At 64.7% G+C, this 12634-nt stretch overlaps 1 protein-coding gene across 2 annotated transcripts; it reads left to right on the forward strand.

Annotated features, from left to right (window-relative positions):
• The first annotated feature begins 1453 nt into the window (after window positions 1–1453).
• FKBP1A (FKBP prolyl isomerase 1A) lies at window positions 1454–11098 on the forward strand. Of its 2 annotated transcripts, none has more exons than XM_087750243.1 (5): window positions 1454–1585; window positions 1728–1775; window positions 7966–8078; window positions 8831–8983; window positions 10018–11098. In XM_087750243.1, the coding sequence occupies exons 1-4, from the start codon at window positions 1549–1551 to the stop codon at window positions 8957–8959; spliced, it is 327 nt and encodes a 108-aa protein (XP_087606369.1). In that variant the 5' UTR covers window positions 1454–1548; the 3' UTR covers window positions 8960–8983; window positions 10018–11098. The 2 variants fall into 2 exon arrangements, with proteins under 2 accessions (XP_087606369.1, XP_087606368.1); XM_087750242.1 differs by having other exon boundaries at window positions 1456–1585; window positions 10021–11098.
• Window positions 11099–12634: the final 1536 nt, after the last annotated feature.

Raw genomic sequence — 12634 nt, forward strand, 5'->3', positions numbered from 1 at the left:
TCTCCTGGGTCTCACCCAGCTGGACCCTGAGCAGTTGAGGGGTGCTCAAACCTGGCCGAGCTCCTTGCCCCTGTCGAAGCACTGGTTGTTGCAGTGGCCTTGCTTGCTGGTAAGATGAGCAGGTTACGCCAGGGAGTTAAAAACCAGAGCACCCCCCCCCAGGGCAAGAGCCAGGAGGAGGCTGCAGTGCCGGACGCGTGCAAGCGCGCCTGCGCCAGTGTGGCAAGGGCTCTGGCGCGGGCACACATCGAGCAGTGTTTTCCCCTTTCAGATCCCTGTTTCTCGCTGGCCCTTGTAGGGAGAGCAGGCCCAGCCCTTCACCGCGATAGCGTTAATCGGGGGGATGAGAGCCTGCCCCTTGTTCTCCCGTTATTTTTCATCTTGGCTCTGGGCCTCGCACATCTGCCCGGCTGACGGGTGTGTTTGCGGAAAGTCAGGGACCACAGGCACCATCTGTGCGTGGCAGCTTTGACATAAAAAAATAATGCTATGGCACCAAGCAAGAAAAAAAAAACCCTTGGTATTTCAGTATTTAAAAGACGCACGCAAGGAATAGAAGCAATTAAAACTTGCTTCATCCCATTATCTGTTATTTTAAGAGTCTCCTCCTCTCGTGTCCCATTTTAATGCACTTGCTGAGAATACCGGCTTTTTATTACTCTCTTGGCTGTCCTTGGAACTTTGCTGTTCCCTCGCGGACACTCAAGTTCATCTCCTTGAAGTAAGGAAATAGGACGCTTTGAGGCAAAAACCCTGTGCCTGCAGCCGTTCTTTGTTTCCGACCAAGAAAGAACCTAGCTGCTGGTGTTCCCAGAAGAAAGTCCTTTTGTGTGGGATCGTTCAAACCTGTGTGTCTTTTGTTGAACCTGGCCCAGCGGCACGGGGAGCGGTGCTCATACAGATCCACGAAACGGCATCGTATCTGCGCCCTGCCTGCGGTCAGCGCGTGCGACCGACGCTCTCAATTTCGGTACAGCCTAGTTTTGGGAACGGTGGAAATAATTAAAAGTCCTGTCTCGGGCTGGGGCGTGCGGCCGGTGTGCGCTGGCCCCTCGGGGTTCCCGGGGAGCCCCGCTTCGGCAGCGCCGGGCCTGGGCTGGGCCGCGCACCCGGGGCTGGGCGGGCTGGCTGCGGCCAGGCCCCGCGCTTCTTGCGCCTAGAAATGGCGGAGAAACGGGCAAGGCCTGCGAGGACCCGAGCCCTGGGGGGAGGGTGGGTGCCCGGGCGATGCAGCCCGGACCCGGCCGCGGCGGCCGGGGTCGACTCGCCCGGCCCCGCCGCTCCCGCCCCGCGGGGGGGCCCCCGCGTTTCCCCGGCAACGGCGCGGTGCCAAGATGGCGGCCGGGGCCGGGCAGGAAGGAGGCTGGGGTGGGGGGGGAGCGGGGAAGATGGCGGCGGCCGGGGCCGGAGGCGGGGCCGGTCTAGGCGGCGGGCGGGCGGGCTCTATGGCGGCGCGGCGGCCGAGGCTGCGCACACGTGGCCCCTCCTCCCTCGGGCTGCGGGCGCTGCGGGTGCGCGAGAGGCACCGGCACCGGCACCGGCACCGGCATGGGCGTGCACGTGGAGACCATCGCCCCCGGCGACGGTGAGCAGCGGCCTGCCCTCCCCTCGCCCTCCCTTCCCTCTCCCCTCCCCGCCGGGCCGCTCCCGGGCCCGGTGCCGGTCCCGATCCCGGTTCCGGTCCCGGTGGGGGTCCCGGTGGGCTGACGGTGCGTGTCTCCCCGCAGGACGGACGTTCCCCAAACGCGGCCAGACCTGCGTGGTGCACTACACGGGTGAGTGCCGCCCGCCGCGGGGCCTGCGGGGCGGGGGCGGGGGGGCTCGCCTCGGCCCGGCCCGGCGACCGGGGGGCGCGATGGGGGACCGGGGTCTGCCCCCCCCCACCCCCGGGCCCCGGCAGCCTGCGGGGACCCCGGCGCGGCCCGGCGGGGGCGCTCCCGGGGGGAACCGGGCCGCCCCGTGGGGCGGGGGGGGGGCAGGAGGGCTTTCCCGGGGCGGGGGTCCTGGCTGTGCCCGTGGGGGGCCCGCGGTGGTCCCCGTGGGAGCCGTCCCTCCCCCTGCCCCATCTGGGGGGGGGGTGTCCCACTCGTGTCCAAGCCCTCTTTCTGGGGTGCACGGGGAAGCGGCCCCGGGGGTGGGCGGGGGGCTGGCAGCGGGGCCCGGGGGGGTCCCGGGGCAGCACACGCTGGGTGCTCCCACGGGACACCCGTGTCTCCCCGGCTGGCAGCGGGTCACCCCCCCCAGAGCATCGGGGTTTGGTGTGTGGGAGCAGAGTCCCCGCTGCCCCGGCCCCTTCTCCCCCGTGGGGTGACAGCAGGGGTGCCCGTGGGGCAGACCCAGACCCACGGCCCACCCCGGGATGTCTTTAGGGCTGGACAGCGTGGGGCAGGGTCCCACGAGGGGACCCCGGTGTGGGTAACGCAGGGTGCCCCGCTTGGGGTTCGGGCGTAGTATGTCGACGAGGGGCTGCCCCGAGAGCCAGGCAGGGTCACGCTCTGCACGGTGTCCTCCTGTGAGCTCCGGGGGAAAGAAACCCACCGTGGGACCCCGAAAAATGCTTTGGGGGTCACCCCGGGGGTCTCTTCTCCCCCTCTGCCACCCTTCGAACAGCTCCGAGTCGTTGGGGTGGCCGCTGCGCTCCAGGGTAAAAACGAGTCGACCCATTTGTGGCTGTTTCTGCTAATAACCAATTCCCCTTCCCGCCCCAGCGCTTTCCGCCCTCCCCTCGCCCACGCTGGGGGGCCGAGGGCGCCCCTCTCTGCAGAGCGGGGCCCAGGCCGCCCTGCCTGCCTCGGCGGGCATCCAGCCCATCTGCTGCTCCTCTGTCTCCCCCGTCCTTCCCGTTCCCTCATCAGGAGGGGGCCGCCCCGTTTCCTCCACCGGTGGAAGAACAAAGGGAGGCTGGCAGGCAGTCAAGTGGCTCCCAGTGGGCCAGCCCTGCCGCTTGCCAGCCCTCCCGGCTCCCAGCGCTGTCTCTCCGCTCCCGCCGCGCTGCCGGAGCTCTGCCGCTCTTCCCGGCTCTGGCCCCCTGCCCCGGCAGAGCTGCTCGTGGGTCACCGGCTTCCCATCCCCACGTCCCGGTGCTCCGGGCAAAGTGCTGCGTGGTGACTTGCTCCCGACGGGCCCTCCCCAGCACCAGCGATCTGCTGCGCGTGGGAGCGGTTCTCTAATTTCCCTTTTTTGTTTGTTTGTTATTGTTGTCTCCTTTTGTCCTTTATCCCCCCAGTTCCCTCTGCAGGCGGCTTCTGCACCCCACCCCACCCCCCCGCCTCGGCAGGCAGCAGAAATCAAACACCTTCGGGCCCTGACGCCGTTTTCATTGCTGAACGCTGCCCGTGTCGGCAGCACGGCTCCCCGCAGCCTGCCCTGCGAGAGGCCAGAGCGGGGCTTGGCTCTCGGGAAACGTTAGAAACCTCTGATTCCCCGGCCCCGTTACGGTGCTCGCCGATCCTGGAGCAGCATCCGTCCCCGGCTGCCGTTTGCTCCCCCGCAGAAACCTGCCGGCGCTGGGGAGATCTAGCCTGTGGTGTGCAGCAACGGGCGTGCGGCGATCAGCTCGCTCTCCCCTGCGCTGGGTTATGGATGCGCAGTGATTCGGTTAAAAAACATTTTGGATAAAAACCCGGTGACCCAAGGGTGAGGGAGCATGGGGAGCCGGCTCGGTTGGCCGTCTGGCGCTTGCCGCTGCTTCTGCCTGTGCCCAAACCCCTGCTGCGTGGGGCCTGGCCCCGCCAGGAGCGGCCATTTCATCCCAGGGGCGAGGGACGGACAGACAGACGGCCCCGGTGCGGGAGGGCAGCGCTGGGGAAGGAGGTGGAGAGCAGAGCATCCCTGGGCCGCCTGCTTGGGAGACGCTGGTTGCTTGTGCTGGGATTGCGGAGGTGGAGGCGCGTGGGGGGAGCTGGGGGAACTGGACCCTTTCCCCTCCTTCGGTCCCGGGTCCCCGCTCTTTGCGGGAGGTCGTGCCCGCGGGGAGCAGGGGGAGCGCGGCTGGAGAGCTCGCGCGGTGGGGCGTCCGAAACAGCCTTTGATGTGAAATCGGCTACAAAGGGCTCTTAAAGAAACTGAATCAAGGATGAAGTTCCCCGATGTGGTCAGGACTGCTCGCAGCAACTGGTGTGGGGCGGGAGGGCTGTCTAGGAGGGAGTCGATGGGGAGGGGGGGTGTGGGTTGGGGGCCAGCAGACCTGAGCCCCCCTGGGTCTGGCTGCCGGGGTGGGAGCCAGGGCGGAGCGGGACGCTGGGCTGGCGCGGTGGGGGCTCCCACGGTACCCCAGAGCGCTGCCGGAGCTGGGTGTTGTGCTCCCCCCGGCAGCGGGCTGCGGGGTAAAGAGAGCTGGTGCAAGCTGCTGTCTGAGCGCACAGGGGCTGCGGAGAGCGCGGGGAGACCGCAGCCGCCCCGCCGTGCTTCCGGAGGGGAAACGGGGGCCCGTGGTCGTGCCGGGGAGTGCCGTGACGGGAGCGAGCCTGACTCGGCTTGGCAAAACGGCTTTGCCTGAGCGGCAAAGCTCACCCAGCCTGTTGTGTCTGGGAGGGCGGTGGGCTCGGAGCAGAGGGATGCAAATGCTGGGAGGGATGCTTGAGAAAACTGTTTTTCCCTGGCAGGGTAGCGCAGGGGGGACCGCCGTCCTTCCCCAGCACCCGCGCGTTGCCGCACAGGCTGGGCGCAGCCTCGGCTGCCGGCTCTTCCTGTTGTCTGCGCGGCACCTGGCGCGGCCGCGCTCTCCCCGCTGCGTCTGGGTGCTGCCACGCTCACGCAGCAGCAGCAAACCCTCTGCGGTTGTGAGACGTTTCCTACCGAGGCGCGCGACGGCCGGGCGGCGGGGGGGTTGTGGGAGCTCAGCGTCTTCTCCTGAAGCACCCCTTCCCTGCCTGCGCTGGGGGTCCTCTCTCCTGCCAGGCCGCGGTGAACGGCGGGCAGAGCCCCCTCCGCATCCAGCTGCAGGTGGCGATGGGGGTGGGCTGGGTGATGGGAAGCGCTGGGGCAGGCAGCTTGGGCCCTGGGATCTAAAGCATCTGGCAGAGGCTGGAGGCAGGATTTAACCTCCTGTCCTGGCGCAGGGGGTCAGAGCGTGCCGGGTATCCCAGAGCTTTTGGGAAGGGTTTCCCATCCTGTCCCTTCCTCCGGCTGGAGCAGAGGTGCCCCACTGTTCCGATCTCTCCATGCAGGAGCCCCTGGGCAGCGGCCGTGCCGAGGATCGGCACCCCAGGCGGGAGGGGATGGAGGGGGGCGCAGGTGGGGCTCCGAACCCCCCAGCAAACCCCGAACCTGCAGGTTGAGCTCAGGGGCTGCCTCTGCCTGCCTGCTCCAGCGCCATTCTCCGCCGCCTCTGCCCGCCCAGGAGGGACTGGAGCCAAGTCGCACGTTGCAGCCGGCGTCTCCCAGCTGCTGCCTGCCAAGTGTGGCAGAGACCTGGCAGGGCCGTGCTGCCTGCCTGTCCGGAGCTGGGGCTGCTCTCCAGAGCCCCCTGCTCCATCCTGTGACTGCTGCAGCCAGCCCCAGCCGCAGGGCTCCGTGCTCTTCCTTGCTGCGGTTCCCCTGAGACCCCAAGGTGTCCGTATAGCCCAGCTCAGATCTCTGGGGGGGTCAGATCTTTCAGGGTGGGAGCTGGGGCAGGTGGGTCCCCAAAACCCACCTCCATGGGACTGGTGGTGGCCAGCCAGGAGCCCTGCTGGGGGCTGGCTGCTGCGCCTGGGGCTCTGGTGGGGCAGCGGCTTTTGCCAGAGGATGCTTTTCCTCTGCAATAGCTTCAAGATCCTGTTATCTCCTTGCTCAGGATGGCAGGGATGAGGAAATGGTTGCTCATACTTGTCCAGGGCTGGAGAAATCTCCCGGGAGCCTCGCGGGCAGAGGAGGTGCCTGAGATGAGGATGCTGTCTCCGAAGCGTCGGAGCCTCTTTGTTTTCCCCGCTGGCGTGGTGGGGGGAGCACGGCAGCCCTGTGCCGGGAGCAGGGACAAGCTCCCGTGTGCGACCTGCACCTTCCTGGGCCGGGGGCAGCCCGAGCGATCGATCCCCCTGGGCTGCTGCAACCAGCTTAGTCCATTAACCCCTCTCTCCTGCAGCCAGGGTGCTGCCAGCTCCAAAATGCTTCCCGAGGCTGGATCTGGACAGGTGAGCTCGGGGGTGGGCAGCACTCTCCGCTTCTGCGCAAGGTCTGCAGCATCTCCTGTCCCACTGACTGTGCCTTTGTGTTCCCCTGGCCGGGGCGTTGAACGGGGTGCGCTCTGCAGGCGGCGGGTGCCCCCCCAGCGCCCCGCGGGTCCCTGTTCGCCCTGAGAAGCAGGGGGGTTGTGCTGCATGGCCCCCGGGGTTTTTCCTCTGCGGGTGCGCGGGCGGCAGGCGTGAGCTGTCCCCTCCGTCCTTCTGCAGCCGCCCCAGCTCGTTGCGATGCCTGAGGGCTCAGAGCTGAGCTCAGGGTCAGCTCGTGTCACAGCCAAGCGGCGCTGCCTGTGCCAGCCGGCATGGCCTGCCCCGTGTCCCTCCTGCCAGCGTCCCCGCCGGGCGGGAGGAAGGCCAGCGGACAGGAGCGGGGAGCGGTGCCAGATGGAGCTGGAAGCAGGTTCAGCAACAAGAGGTTTATCCTGGAAGGAGGAAAGGAGAAAACTCCAGATTTACTATTCCGAAGTCCAGGGCTGCGGCCTGACCGGCTGAGCTGGTGCTGATTTTCAGAGCCCCGGAGGGGGGAATTTTCCGTTCTCTGTAATTAAAAGCTTAATTCCACTCCCTGACTGAAACGTGGGGCTGCTGGCCCCCGTCCCCTGCAGCCCAGAGGTTTTGGTGCTCGTTGCCCCTGCAAAGGTGATGTATTTTTTCCTATGTGCCTCCCATCACCAGGACTGCTCGCTCTGGCTGCCGTCACAGCCTGAACCGGGGCTGAGATGCCCTGACTCAGCTTTTGCACAGATGCATTTTCTCTTGCCCGTGGGCAGTGCCCTGGTGAAGGGAAATCGCTCTGCCCCATGCGTTGCTGGACAAGTTTGGTTTTGCAAAACTACAGAGCTGTTTCCAGCCAAGAAAACAGGGGTTTGGGGCAGTGAAGAAGCGAGGAGCATTTGCAGGAGGGTTTGTTATTGCTTGTATCGCATGGGGCGCTGGCTCTGTTAATGTGGAGCTGGAGCTGCCTTATAGGAGCAGCAACTCCGCCGGCCGGCGGAGTTGCTGCTCCTATAAGGCAGCTCCAGCTCTGAGATTCCCCAAGAAGGTCAGGCAGGGAGCAAGGGAGTGGAGGAAATTCCTCCTTTGCTCATGTTGGGGAGTTATATTTAGCCCTGGGGATATCAGCCTGGCTCAGCCCTCGCCGTGCAGCATGTGCCGGGGGAACGAGGGCTGCCCTGGGCACATGTGTCCAGTGCTTGGTGCCGCCTCTCTGTCGTCGTTCCTGGGCGCAGGAATGATTTGGCTGAAGATCAGCGGGATGCAGCTGGGCACGGGGAGGGCTGGAGGCTGGCAGCAGCCAAGATGGGGCGCTGGAGCCCTGACTCTGTTTTGGGTGCCCAAGGATGGAAGCCTGCCCGTGGCAAGGAGCGGGAGGTGTGTGTGCTGGTGGGATGGGAAGCGCCGTGCCTGATCCTGCTGCCTGCTAAATGGCTGGCAGCGGTGCTGCGAGGTGGGGAAGGTTTCCCACCCCTCCATCTACTCCCCTCGTCTGTCCTCGGTCCCAACACAGAGGACTGCTTCTCTCTGGGTCGAAGCAGCCAGGAGCAGGAACAATCCTGCCCTGCCCCAGGGCTGCTCCTGCCAGGCTGGATGATGCCCTGGGGGGGTTTCCCCCTCCGGGCTGCCCCATGCAGGTGTTTCCCCAGGGGAAAGAAGGCTGAGCTGGGAAACATCTTTGACTCAGGGCCGTGTGAGCTCTCCCAGGGGTGACTGTCAGCCGCTCAGGCTGCCAGGTCACAGCCTGTTTCACACAGGCACGCGTGGCTCTGTCCCTGTGTCACCATCGTCTCCCTCCCTCTCTCCCCAGGTATGCTGGAGGATGGGAAGAAGTTTGATTCCTCCCGCGACAGGAACAAGCCATTCAAGTTCGTGATGGGCAAGCAGGAGGTGATCCGCGGCTGGGAGGAAGGAGTCGCTCAGGTGCCCGGTGCTTCTCCGCCTCGCGGTCTCCCATGCAGGGCTGCGCAGAGCCGTGCGCCTGGGGAGCTGCAGCGTGGGCAGCAATCACTGTGTGCAGCTCGTTCTCTATTTCTTTTTTTTTTTTTTTTTTTATTCCCCTGTGTTTTCCACCCCTCCGCCCCCTCGGCGCTGGGAGGCGTGGGTGTGAATATCACCTTCTGCATTGCCACCTGCCAGATGGCAGGAGCGGAGCCAGGGCCGGGCCCCAGGAACACCTACGGCACGTCAGTGACTCAGCGCTGACATTTCTCTACTGAGTCAGCTCTGAACGAACGCGGCGGGGAGCGCTCGGGCCTCCCGCTCCGAGCGGAGACGGCTCCCGGGCTGCGAGGCCCACGCGGAGGGAGGGCTGGCGGGCACGGCACGGCTTCGGCTCCGTGTGCCGCTGGGGACGCAGCACGAGGGTGCTGGTGCCTGTAGGGAATGGCCTGGCACTCCCTGCCTGTCCTGGAAAACACTTGTATGAAGGGTATCTCAAGCCCTGCTCCTTTTCCAGCCCATGCTGCCTGCCTTTCCCTTCTGATGTTCTTCCCATTCCTCTTCTGTCCCCTCCAGTTTGTCCAGCCAGGGCCCTTGCTCTTGCCCAGTGTAGGGAAAGGAATGGGGACATGTCTGTGTCCCTCCTGGGGACAGGTCTGTGTCCCTCTTGCTGTCACTCACCCGGCGATTGTGCCCATCTCCTGACATCCCTGTGTTCCTTCCCCTGCCCCCAGATGAGCGTTGGTCAGCGGGCAAAGATGACCATCTCCCCAGATTACGCCTACGGCTCCACTGGCCACCCAGGGATCATCCCACCGAACGCCACTCTAATTTTTGACGTGGAGCTCATGAAATTGGAATGACCTACCCCAGCACCCTGTCCTCGGGTAAGGAGGGGCAGCTGCCCGCAGGGACCGCTGTGGCTTGGGGGCCCCCATCTTCTGTCTCAGGCTCGTGTGGGGAGGTGGGATGGAGGCGATGGCAGTGGGGGGTGTGAGAAGGAGGGGGCAGGTTTCTGGCTGTGGGTAAAGTTGCTCTCAGGAGGCCGGTGAGCTGGGGATCACCACGGTGGTGCGAGGAAAGCTCCCAGCCGGGCAGAGCGGGTTCATGCCATGGAGGGGTTGTGATCCTGGCTGACCATGCCTTGGGTTCCTCGTGTTGTGTCGCTGCACCGCGGGGCTCAGCTGCCTGCTCCCCCTCCTGCCTCTCTTGCTGCTGGTGCATGGGCCCGGCAGTGCAGGCAGGACGGGGCTGTGCTCTGGGGCGCATGGGTCCTGCGGTGCAGGCAGGATGGGGGTGTGTGGGTCCCGCAGTGCAGGCAGGATGCGGCTGTGCTCTGGGGTGTGTGGGTCCCGCGGTGCAGGCAGGACGGGGGTGTCCTCTGGGGCATGTGGGTCCCGCGGTGCAGGCAGGACGGGGGTGTCCTCTGGGGCATGTGGGTCCCGCGGTGCAGGCAGGACGGGGCTGTGCTCTGGGGTGTGTGGTTCCCGCGGTGCAGGCAGGACGGGGCTGTGCTCTGGGGTGTGTGGGTCCCGCGGTGCAGACAGGACGGGGGTGTGTGGGTCCTGCGGTGCAGGCAGGATGGGGGTGTGCTCTGGGGTGTGTGGGTCCTGCGGTGCAGGCAGGATGGGGGTGTGCTCTGGGGTGTGTGGGTCCCACGGTGCAGGCAGGACGGGGCTGTGCTCTGGGGTGTGTGGGTCCCGCGGTGCAGACAGGACGGGGGTGTGTGGGTCCCACGGTGCAGGCAGGATGGGGCTGTGCTCCCCCCTGTATTCAGGGCTTGATTTCTACTTTGAGCAACCGGCGCGGTTTGCAGTGCGATGGCCACGGCCGTTTCATGAGCATGCTCCCTCCTCTGCCGGGTTTCCGCAGGGGGCGGGCGGGCGGGCGGCCTTGTCATGCTGCCTCTCCTCTCTCCCAGCAGGTTTGGCACATGGAGGAATCCGGAATCTCAGCTTCAAGAAGAGTGCACATGACTTTGTATGGAGCTTTTCCTGATAGTCCACTACACTCATTGTATAACCTTACACCTTGATTGAATGCCTTTGGTCACTAAGCTTTGCGTCTGACTCTTCCTCCTTGTATCGTGTTTTTATGTCTTTTTAAACTATACGCCATAAACCTCAACTCTTTTTGGGTCAAGTTCTTAATCTTATTTTTGTTCCAGGTGTAGACTGCGTTTTACCAGTAGCACGCAGATGGGCTGACCTTAGATAGGAGTTGTTTGAACAAAAGGAAACCTGTTAGTTACTCGTTTTGGTGCAGATCTCCACGGTGTTTTCAAACCAGAAATTGCTGCTGCTGCAAAAGCCATAGCAGAGTGAGGCTGTCGAGGCTGAATGGATGCGGAGAGCAAAGTAGCGCTAGGATTGTGTGTAGGTACCCTGCCTGGAACCGGGGCGGCGAGGCAGCGGCGTGTCCTTTCCCTGCTCCCCGGGGAGGGCGCAGCCTCGCTGCGGGCACCGTGGGTTTGCTCCCGGGAAGGGGGGGCTGCTCGGCCCCTGCTTCCCTCTGCCATCTCACGGTGGACCTTCCTTCCCCCCCCCAGCCCGCTTTTGGATTTAGGGAGCTGGGTTTCCATCAGAGCTCCACCACACCCTGAAAATTCAGTAGCTTACATTGAGCTTTCTTTAAAGAAAAAGGAAAACAGCAGGCAAACGGAAGGTGCTGTCCACAGGGGGGGTGGCGGGGCCGGTGGGGAGTCAGCTCAAAGAGAACGCCCCCGTCCCCGCTCTCCCCCCCTGGGAAGGAGGCATCAGACCCCGGCTGTCCCCGGTCTGAGCACACCTGACCGTTCTCTCCTGACACCTGATGCTGGTCATCGCCGCTTCTCTGGTCTCATAGGATGCATAGCTTCCCCCGCTGCTGTCCTATCTGCCCCCTCCCTCCGCCCTGCCTAGTGATTTGGTAAGAGAAATTGCCGCCGTTCACTTCCTTCTCCACCGCATAAAGGTATCAAGTTTTATTATTGCAATAAAAACGCTTTATGCTGGCTTTTCTCAGCCCTGTGTCTTGGAGGTTTTTCCCTCACCTGTCTGTTGCTCAGCACAGCGGGTGCCGTGCCGGGCTCTCAGGCTGCTGTGGGTGCCGTGCCGGGCTCTCGGGCTGCTGTGGGTGCCGTGCTGGGCTCACAGGGTGCTGTGGGTGCTGTGCCAGGGTGCCGTGCCAGGCTCATGGGCTGCTGTGGGTGCTGTGCCGGGCTCACAGGGTGCTGTGGGTGCCATGCCAGGGTGCCGCGTTGGGCACGGGCTGCTGTGGGTGCCGTGCCAGGCTCACGGGCTGCTGTGGGTGCCGTGCCAGGCTGGCAGGGTGCTGTGGCAGCAGGAGGGGCTGGCCTCTGGCTGTGCTGCCTTGCTTTGGGGTGAGGCTCAGGTGCTTGGCCTTGGCCCTGGGAGCGCAGAGGGACGCCTGGGGCTCGCTGGGCTCTGTGGGAAGGTGACGGTGGCCTACTGGAATTTGCATAATTAATTGCCTTACCATAACCTATTAAGCGTTGCCGTCACAGCATCTCACCGTTGTGCCTGCGACTCAGTCTGGACTGGGAGCATGAAGGGCACGCAGGTGTGTGCTCCCGGGGTCCCGCCAGCTCTGGGGCCATGTCGATACCTCTCTGTATTTATTTTGGTCCTCTTCGGAGGCCGGACACAGCACATCCAGCAGCCGGTATTTGCAGGCCAGATCACCGTGGACCTGAAAAGCCTCTTGGGGTTTTTTTCGGTGCCTTTCTTAGTGATCCCCCACCGCGCCGGTGGGGCTCCCTGAGCCCCTGCTTCTGGTCTTTGCTGCTGCAGCTTGGACGTTGGACGGTGTAGGCGCTGCTCGGGCACCGCTCTGAGCCGGCACCGCTGTGTGCCAGCACCAGACTCCTCTGCAATCGGCCTTTGCTCTGTTTGCCGCGATCGATAACGTGGCTGTGATCGATAACGTGTCGAGTCCCGGCTCCTGAGTGGGTTTGTTGGGAGCAAAGTTTGCATTTAATGGGGGGTCTGGGGAGGCTGGGGAAGGCGCTGAAGGGAGCAGCAGCAGCTCTGGGGCTCCGGGCTGGGCCCCCCAGCACCCCCTTTGGGAACAGGGTTGTGCGGGATCAGCGCCACGCTGTGCAGATAGGAGCACTGCCCTTAATTGCTACTCAATTAAGCAGAGCGGGGAGCTGCTGGGGCGCCAGCATCGCGCTCTGCCCTTTGCTGCAACCGCTTCTAGGCGGAAACTCAAGGCGAGCTTGGGTTTCTCTTCCTGCAAAGCTTTTTGCTTTAATTATTAACCGGTGCCAGGCAGTGCCGCGGCTTCTGGCTGGAGCCAAGTCCGGGCCGGTGGGAGGGTGCAGGGAGTGCGGCGCCCCTGGGGCCAGCGGCTGCCCCCCGCCCTGGGCACGCAGGGCCCCACTGCGGCTCCCGCAGCACCCACACGTGCAGACGGGGTGCGGGTCCTTCCAGCTGCGGTTCGGCGGGGATGAGGGTTTCGGGGCAGGCACAGCCCCCCTGGGAACCATCCTCCTCTGGCTGCTGTAGGACGTCTCCTCCTGCCCCGGCTCCTGGCCG

This window comes from Nipponia nippon, unplaced genomic scaffold (assembly GCF_047370975.1).
Source record: "Nipponia nippon isolate SJK-2023a ecotype South Korea unplaced genomic scaffold, ASM4737097v1 scaffold_13, whole genome shotgun sequence".
In the NCBI taxonomy this organism is placed as follows: domain Eukaryota; kingdom Metazoa; phylum Chordata; class Aves; order Pelecaniformes; family Threskiornithidae; genus Nipponia; species Nipponia nippon.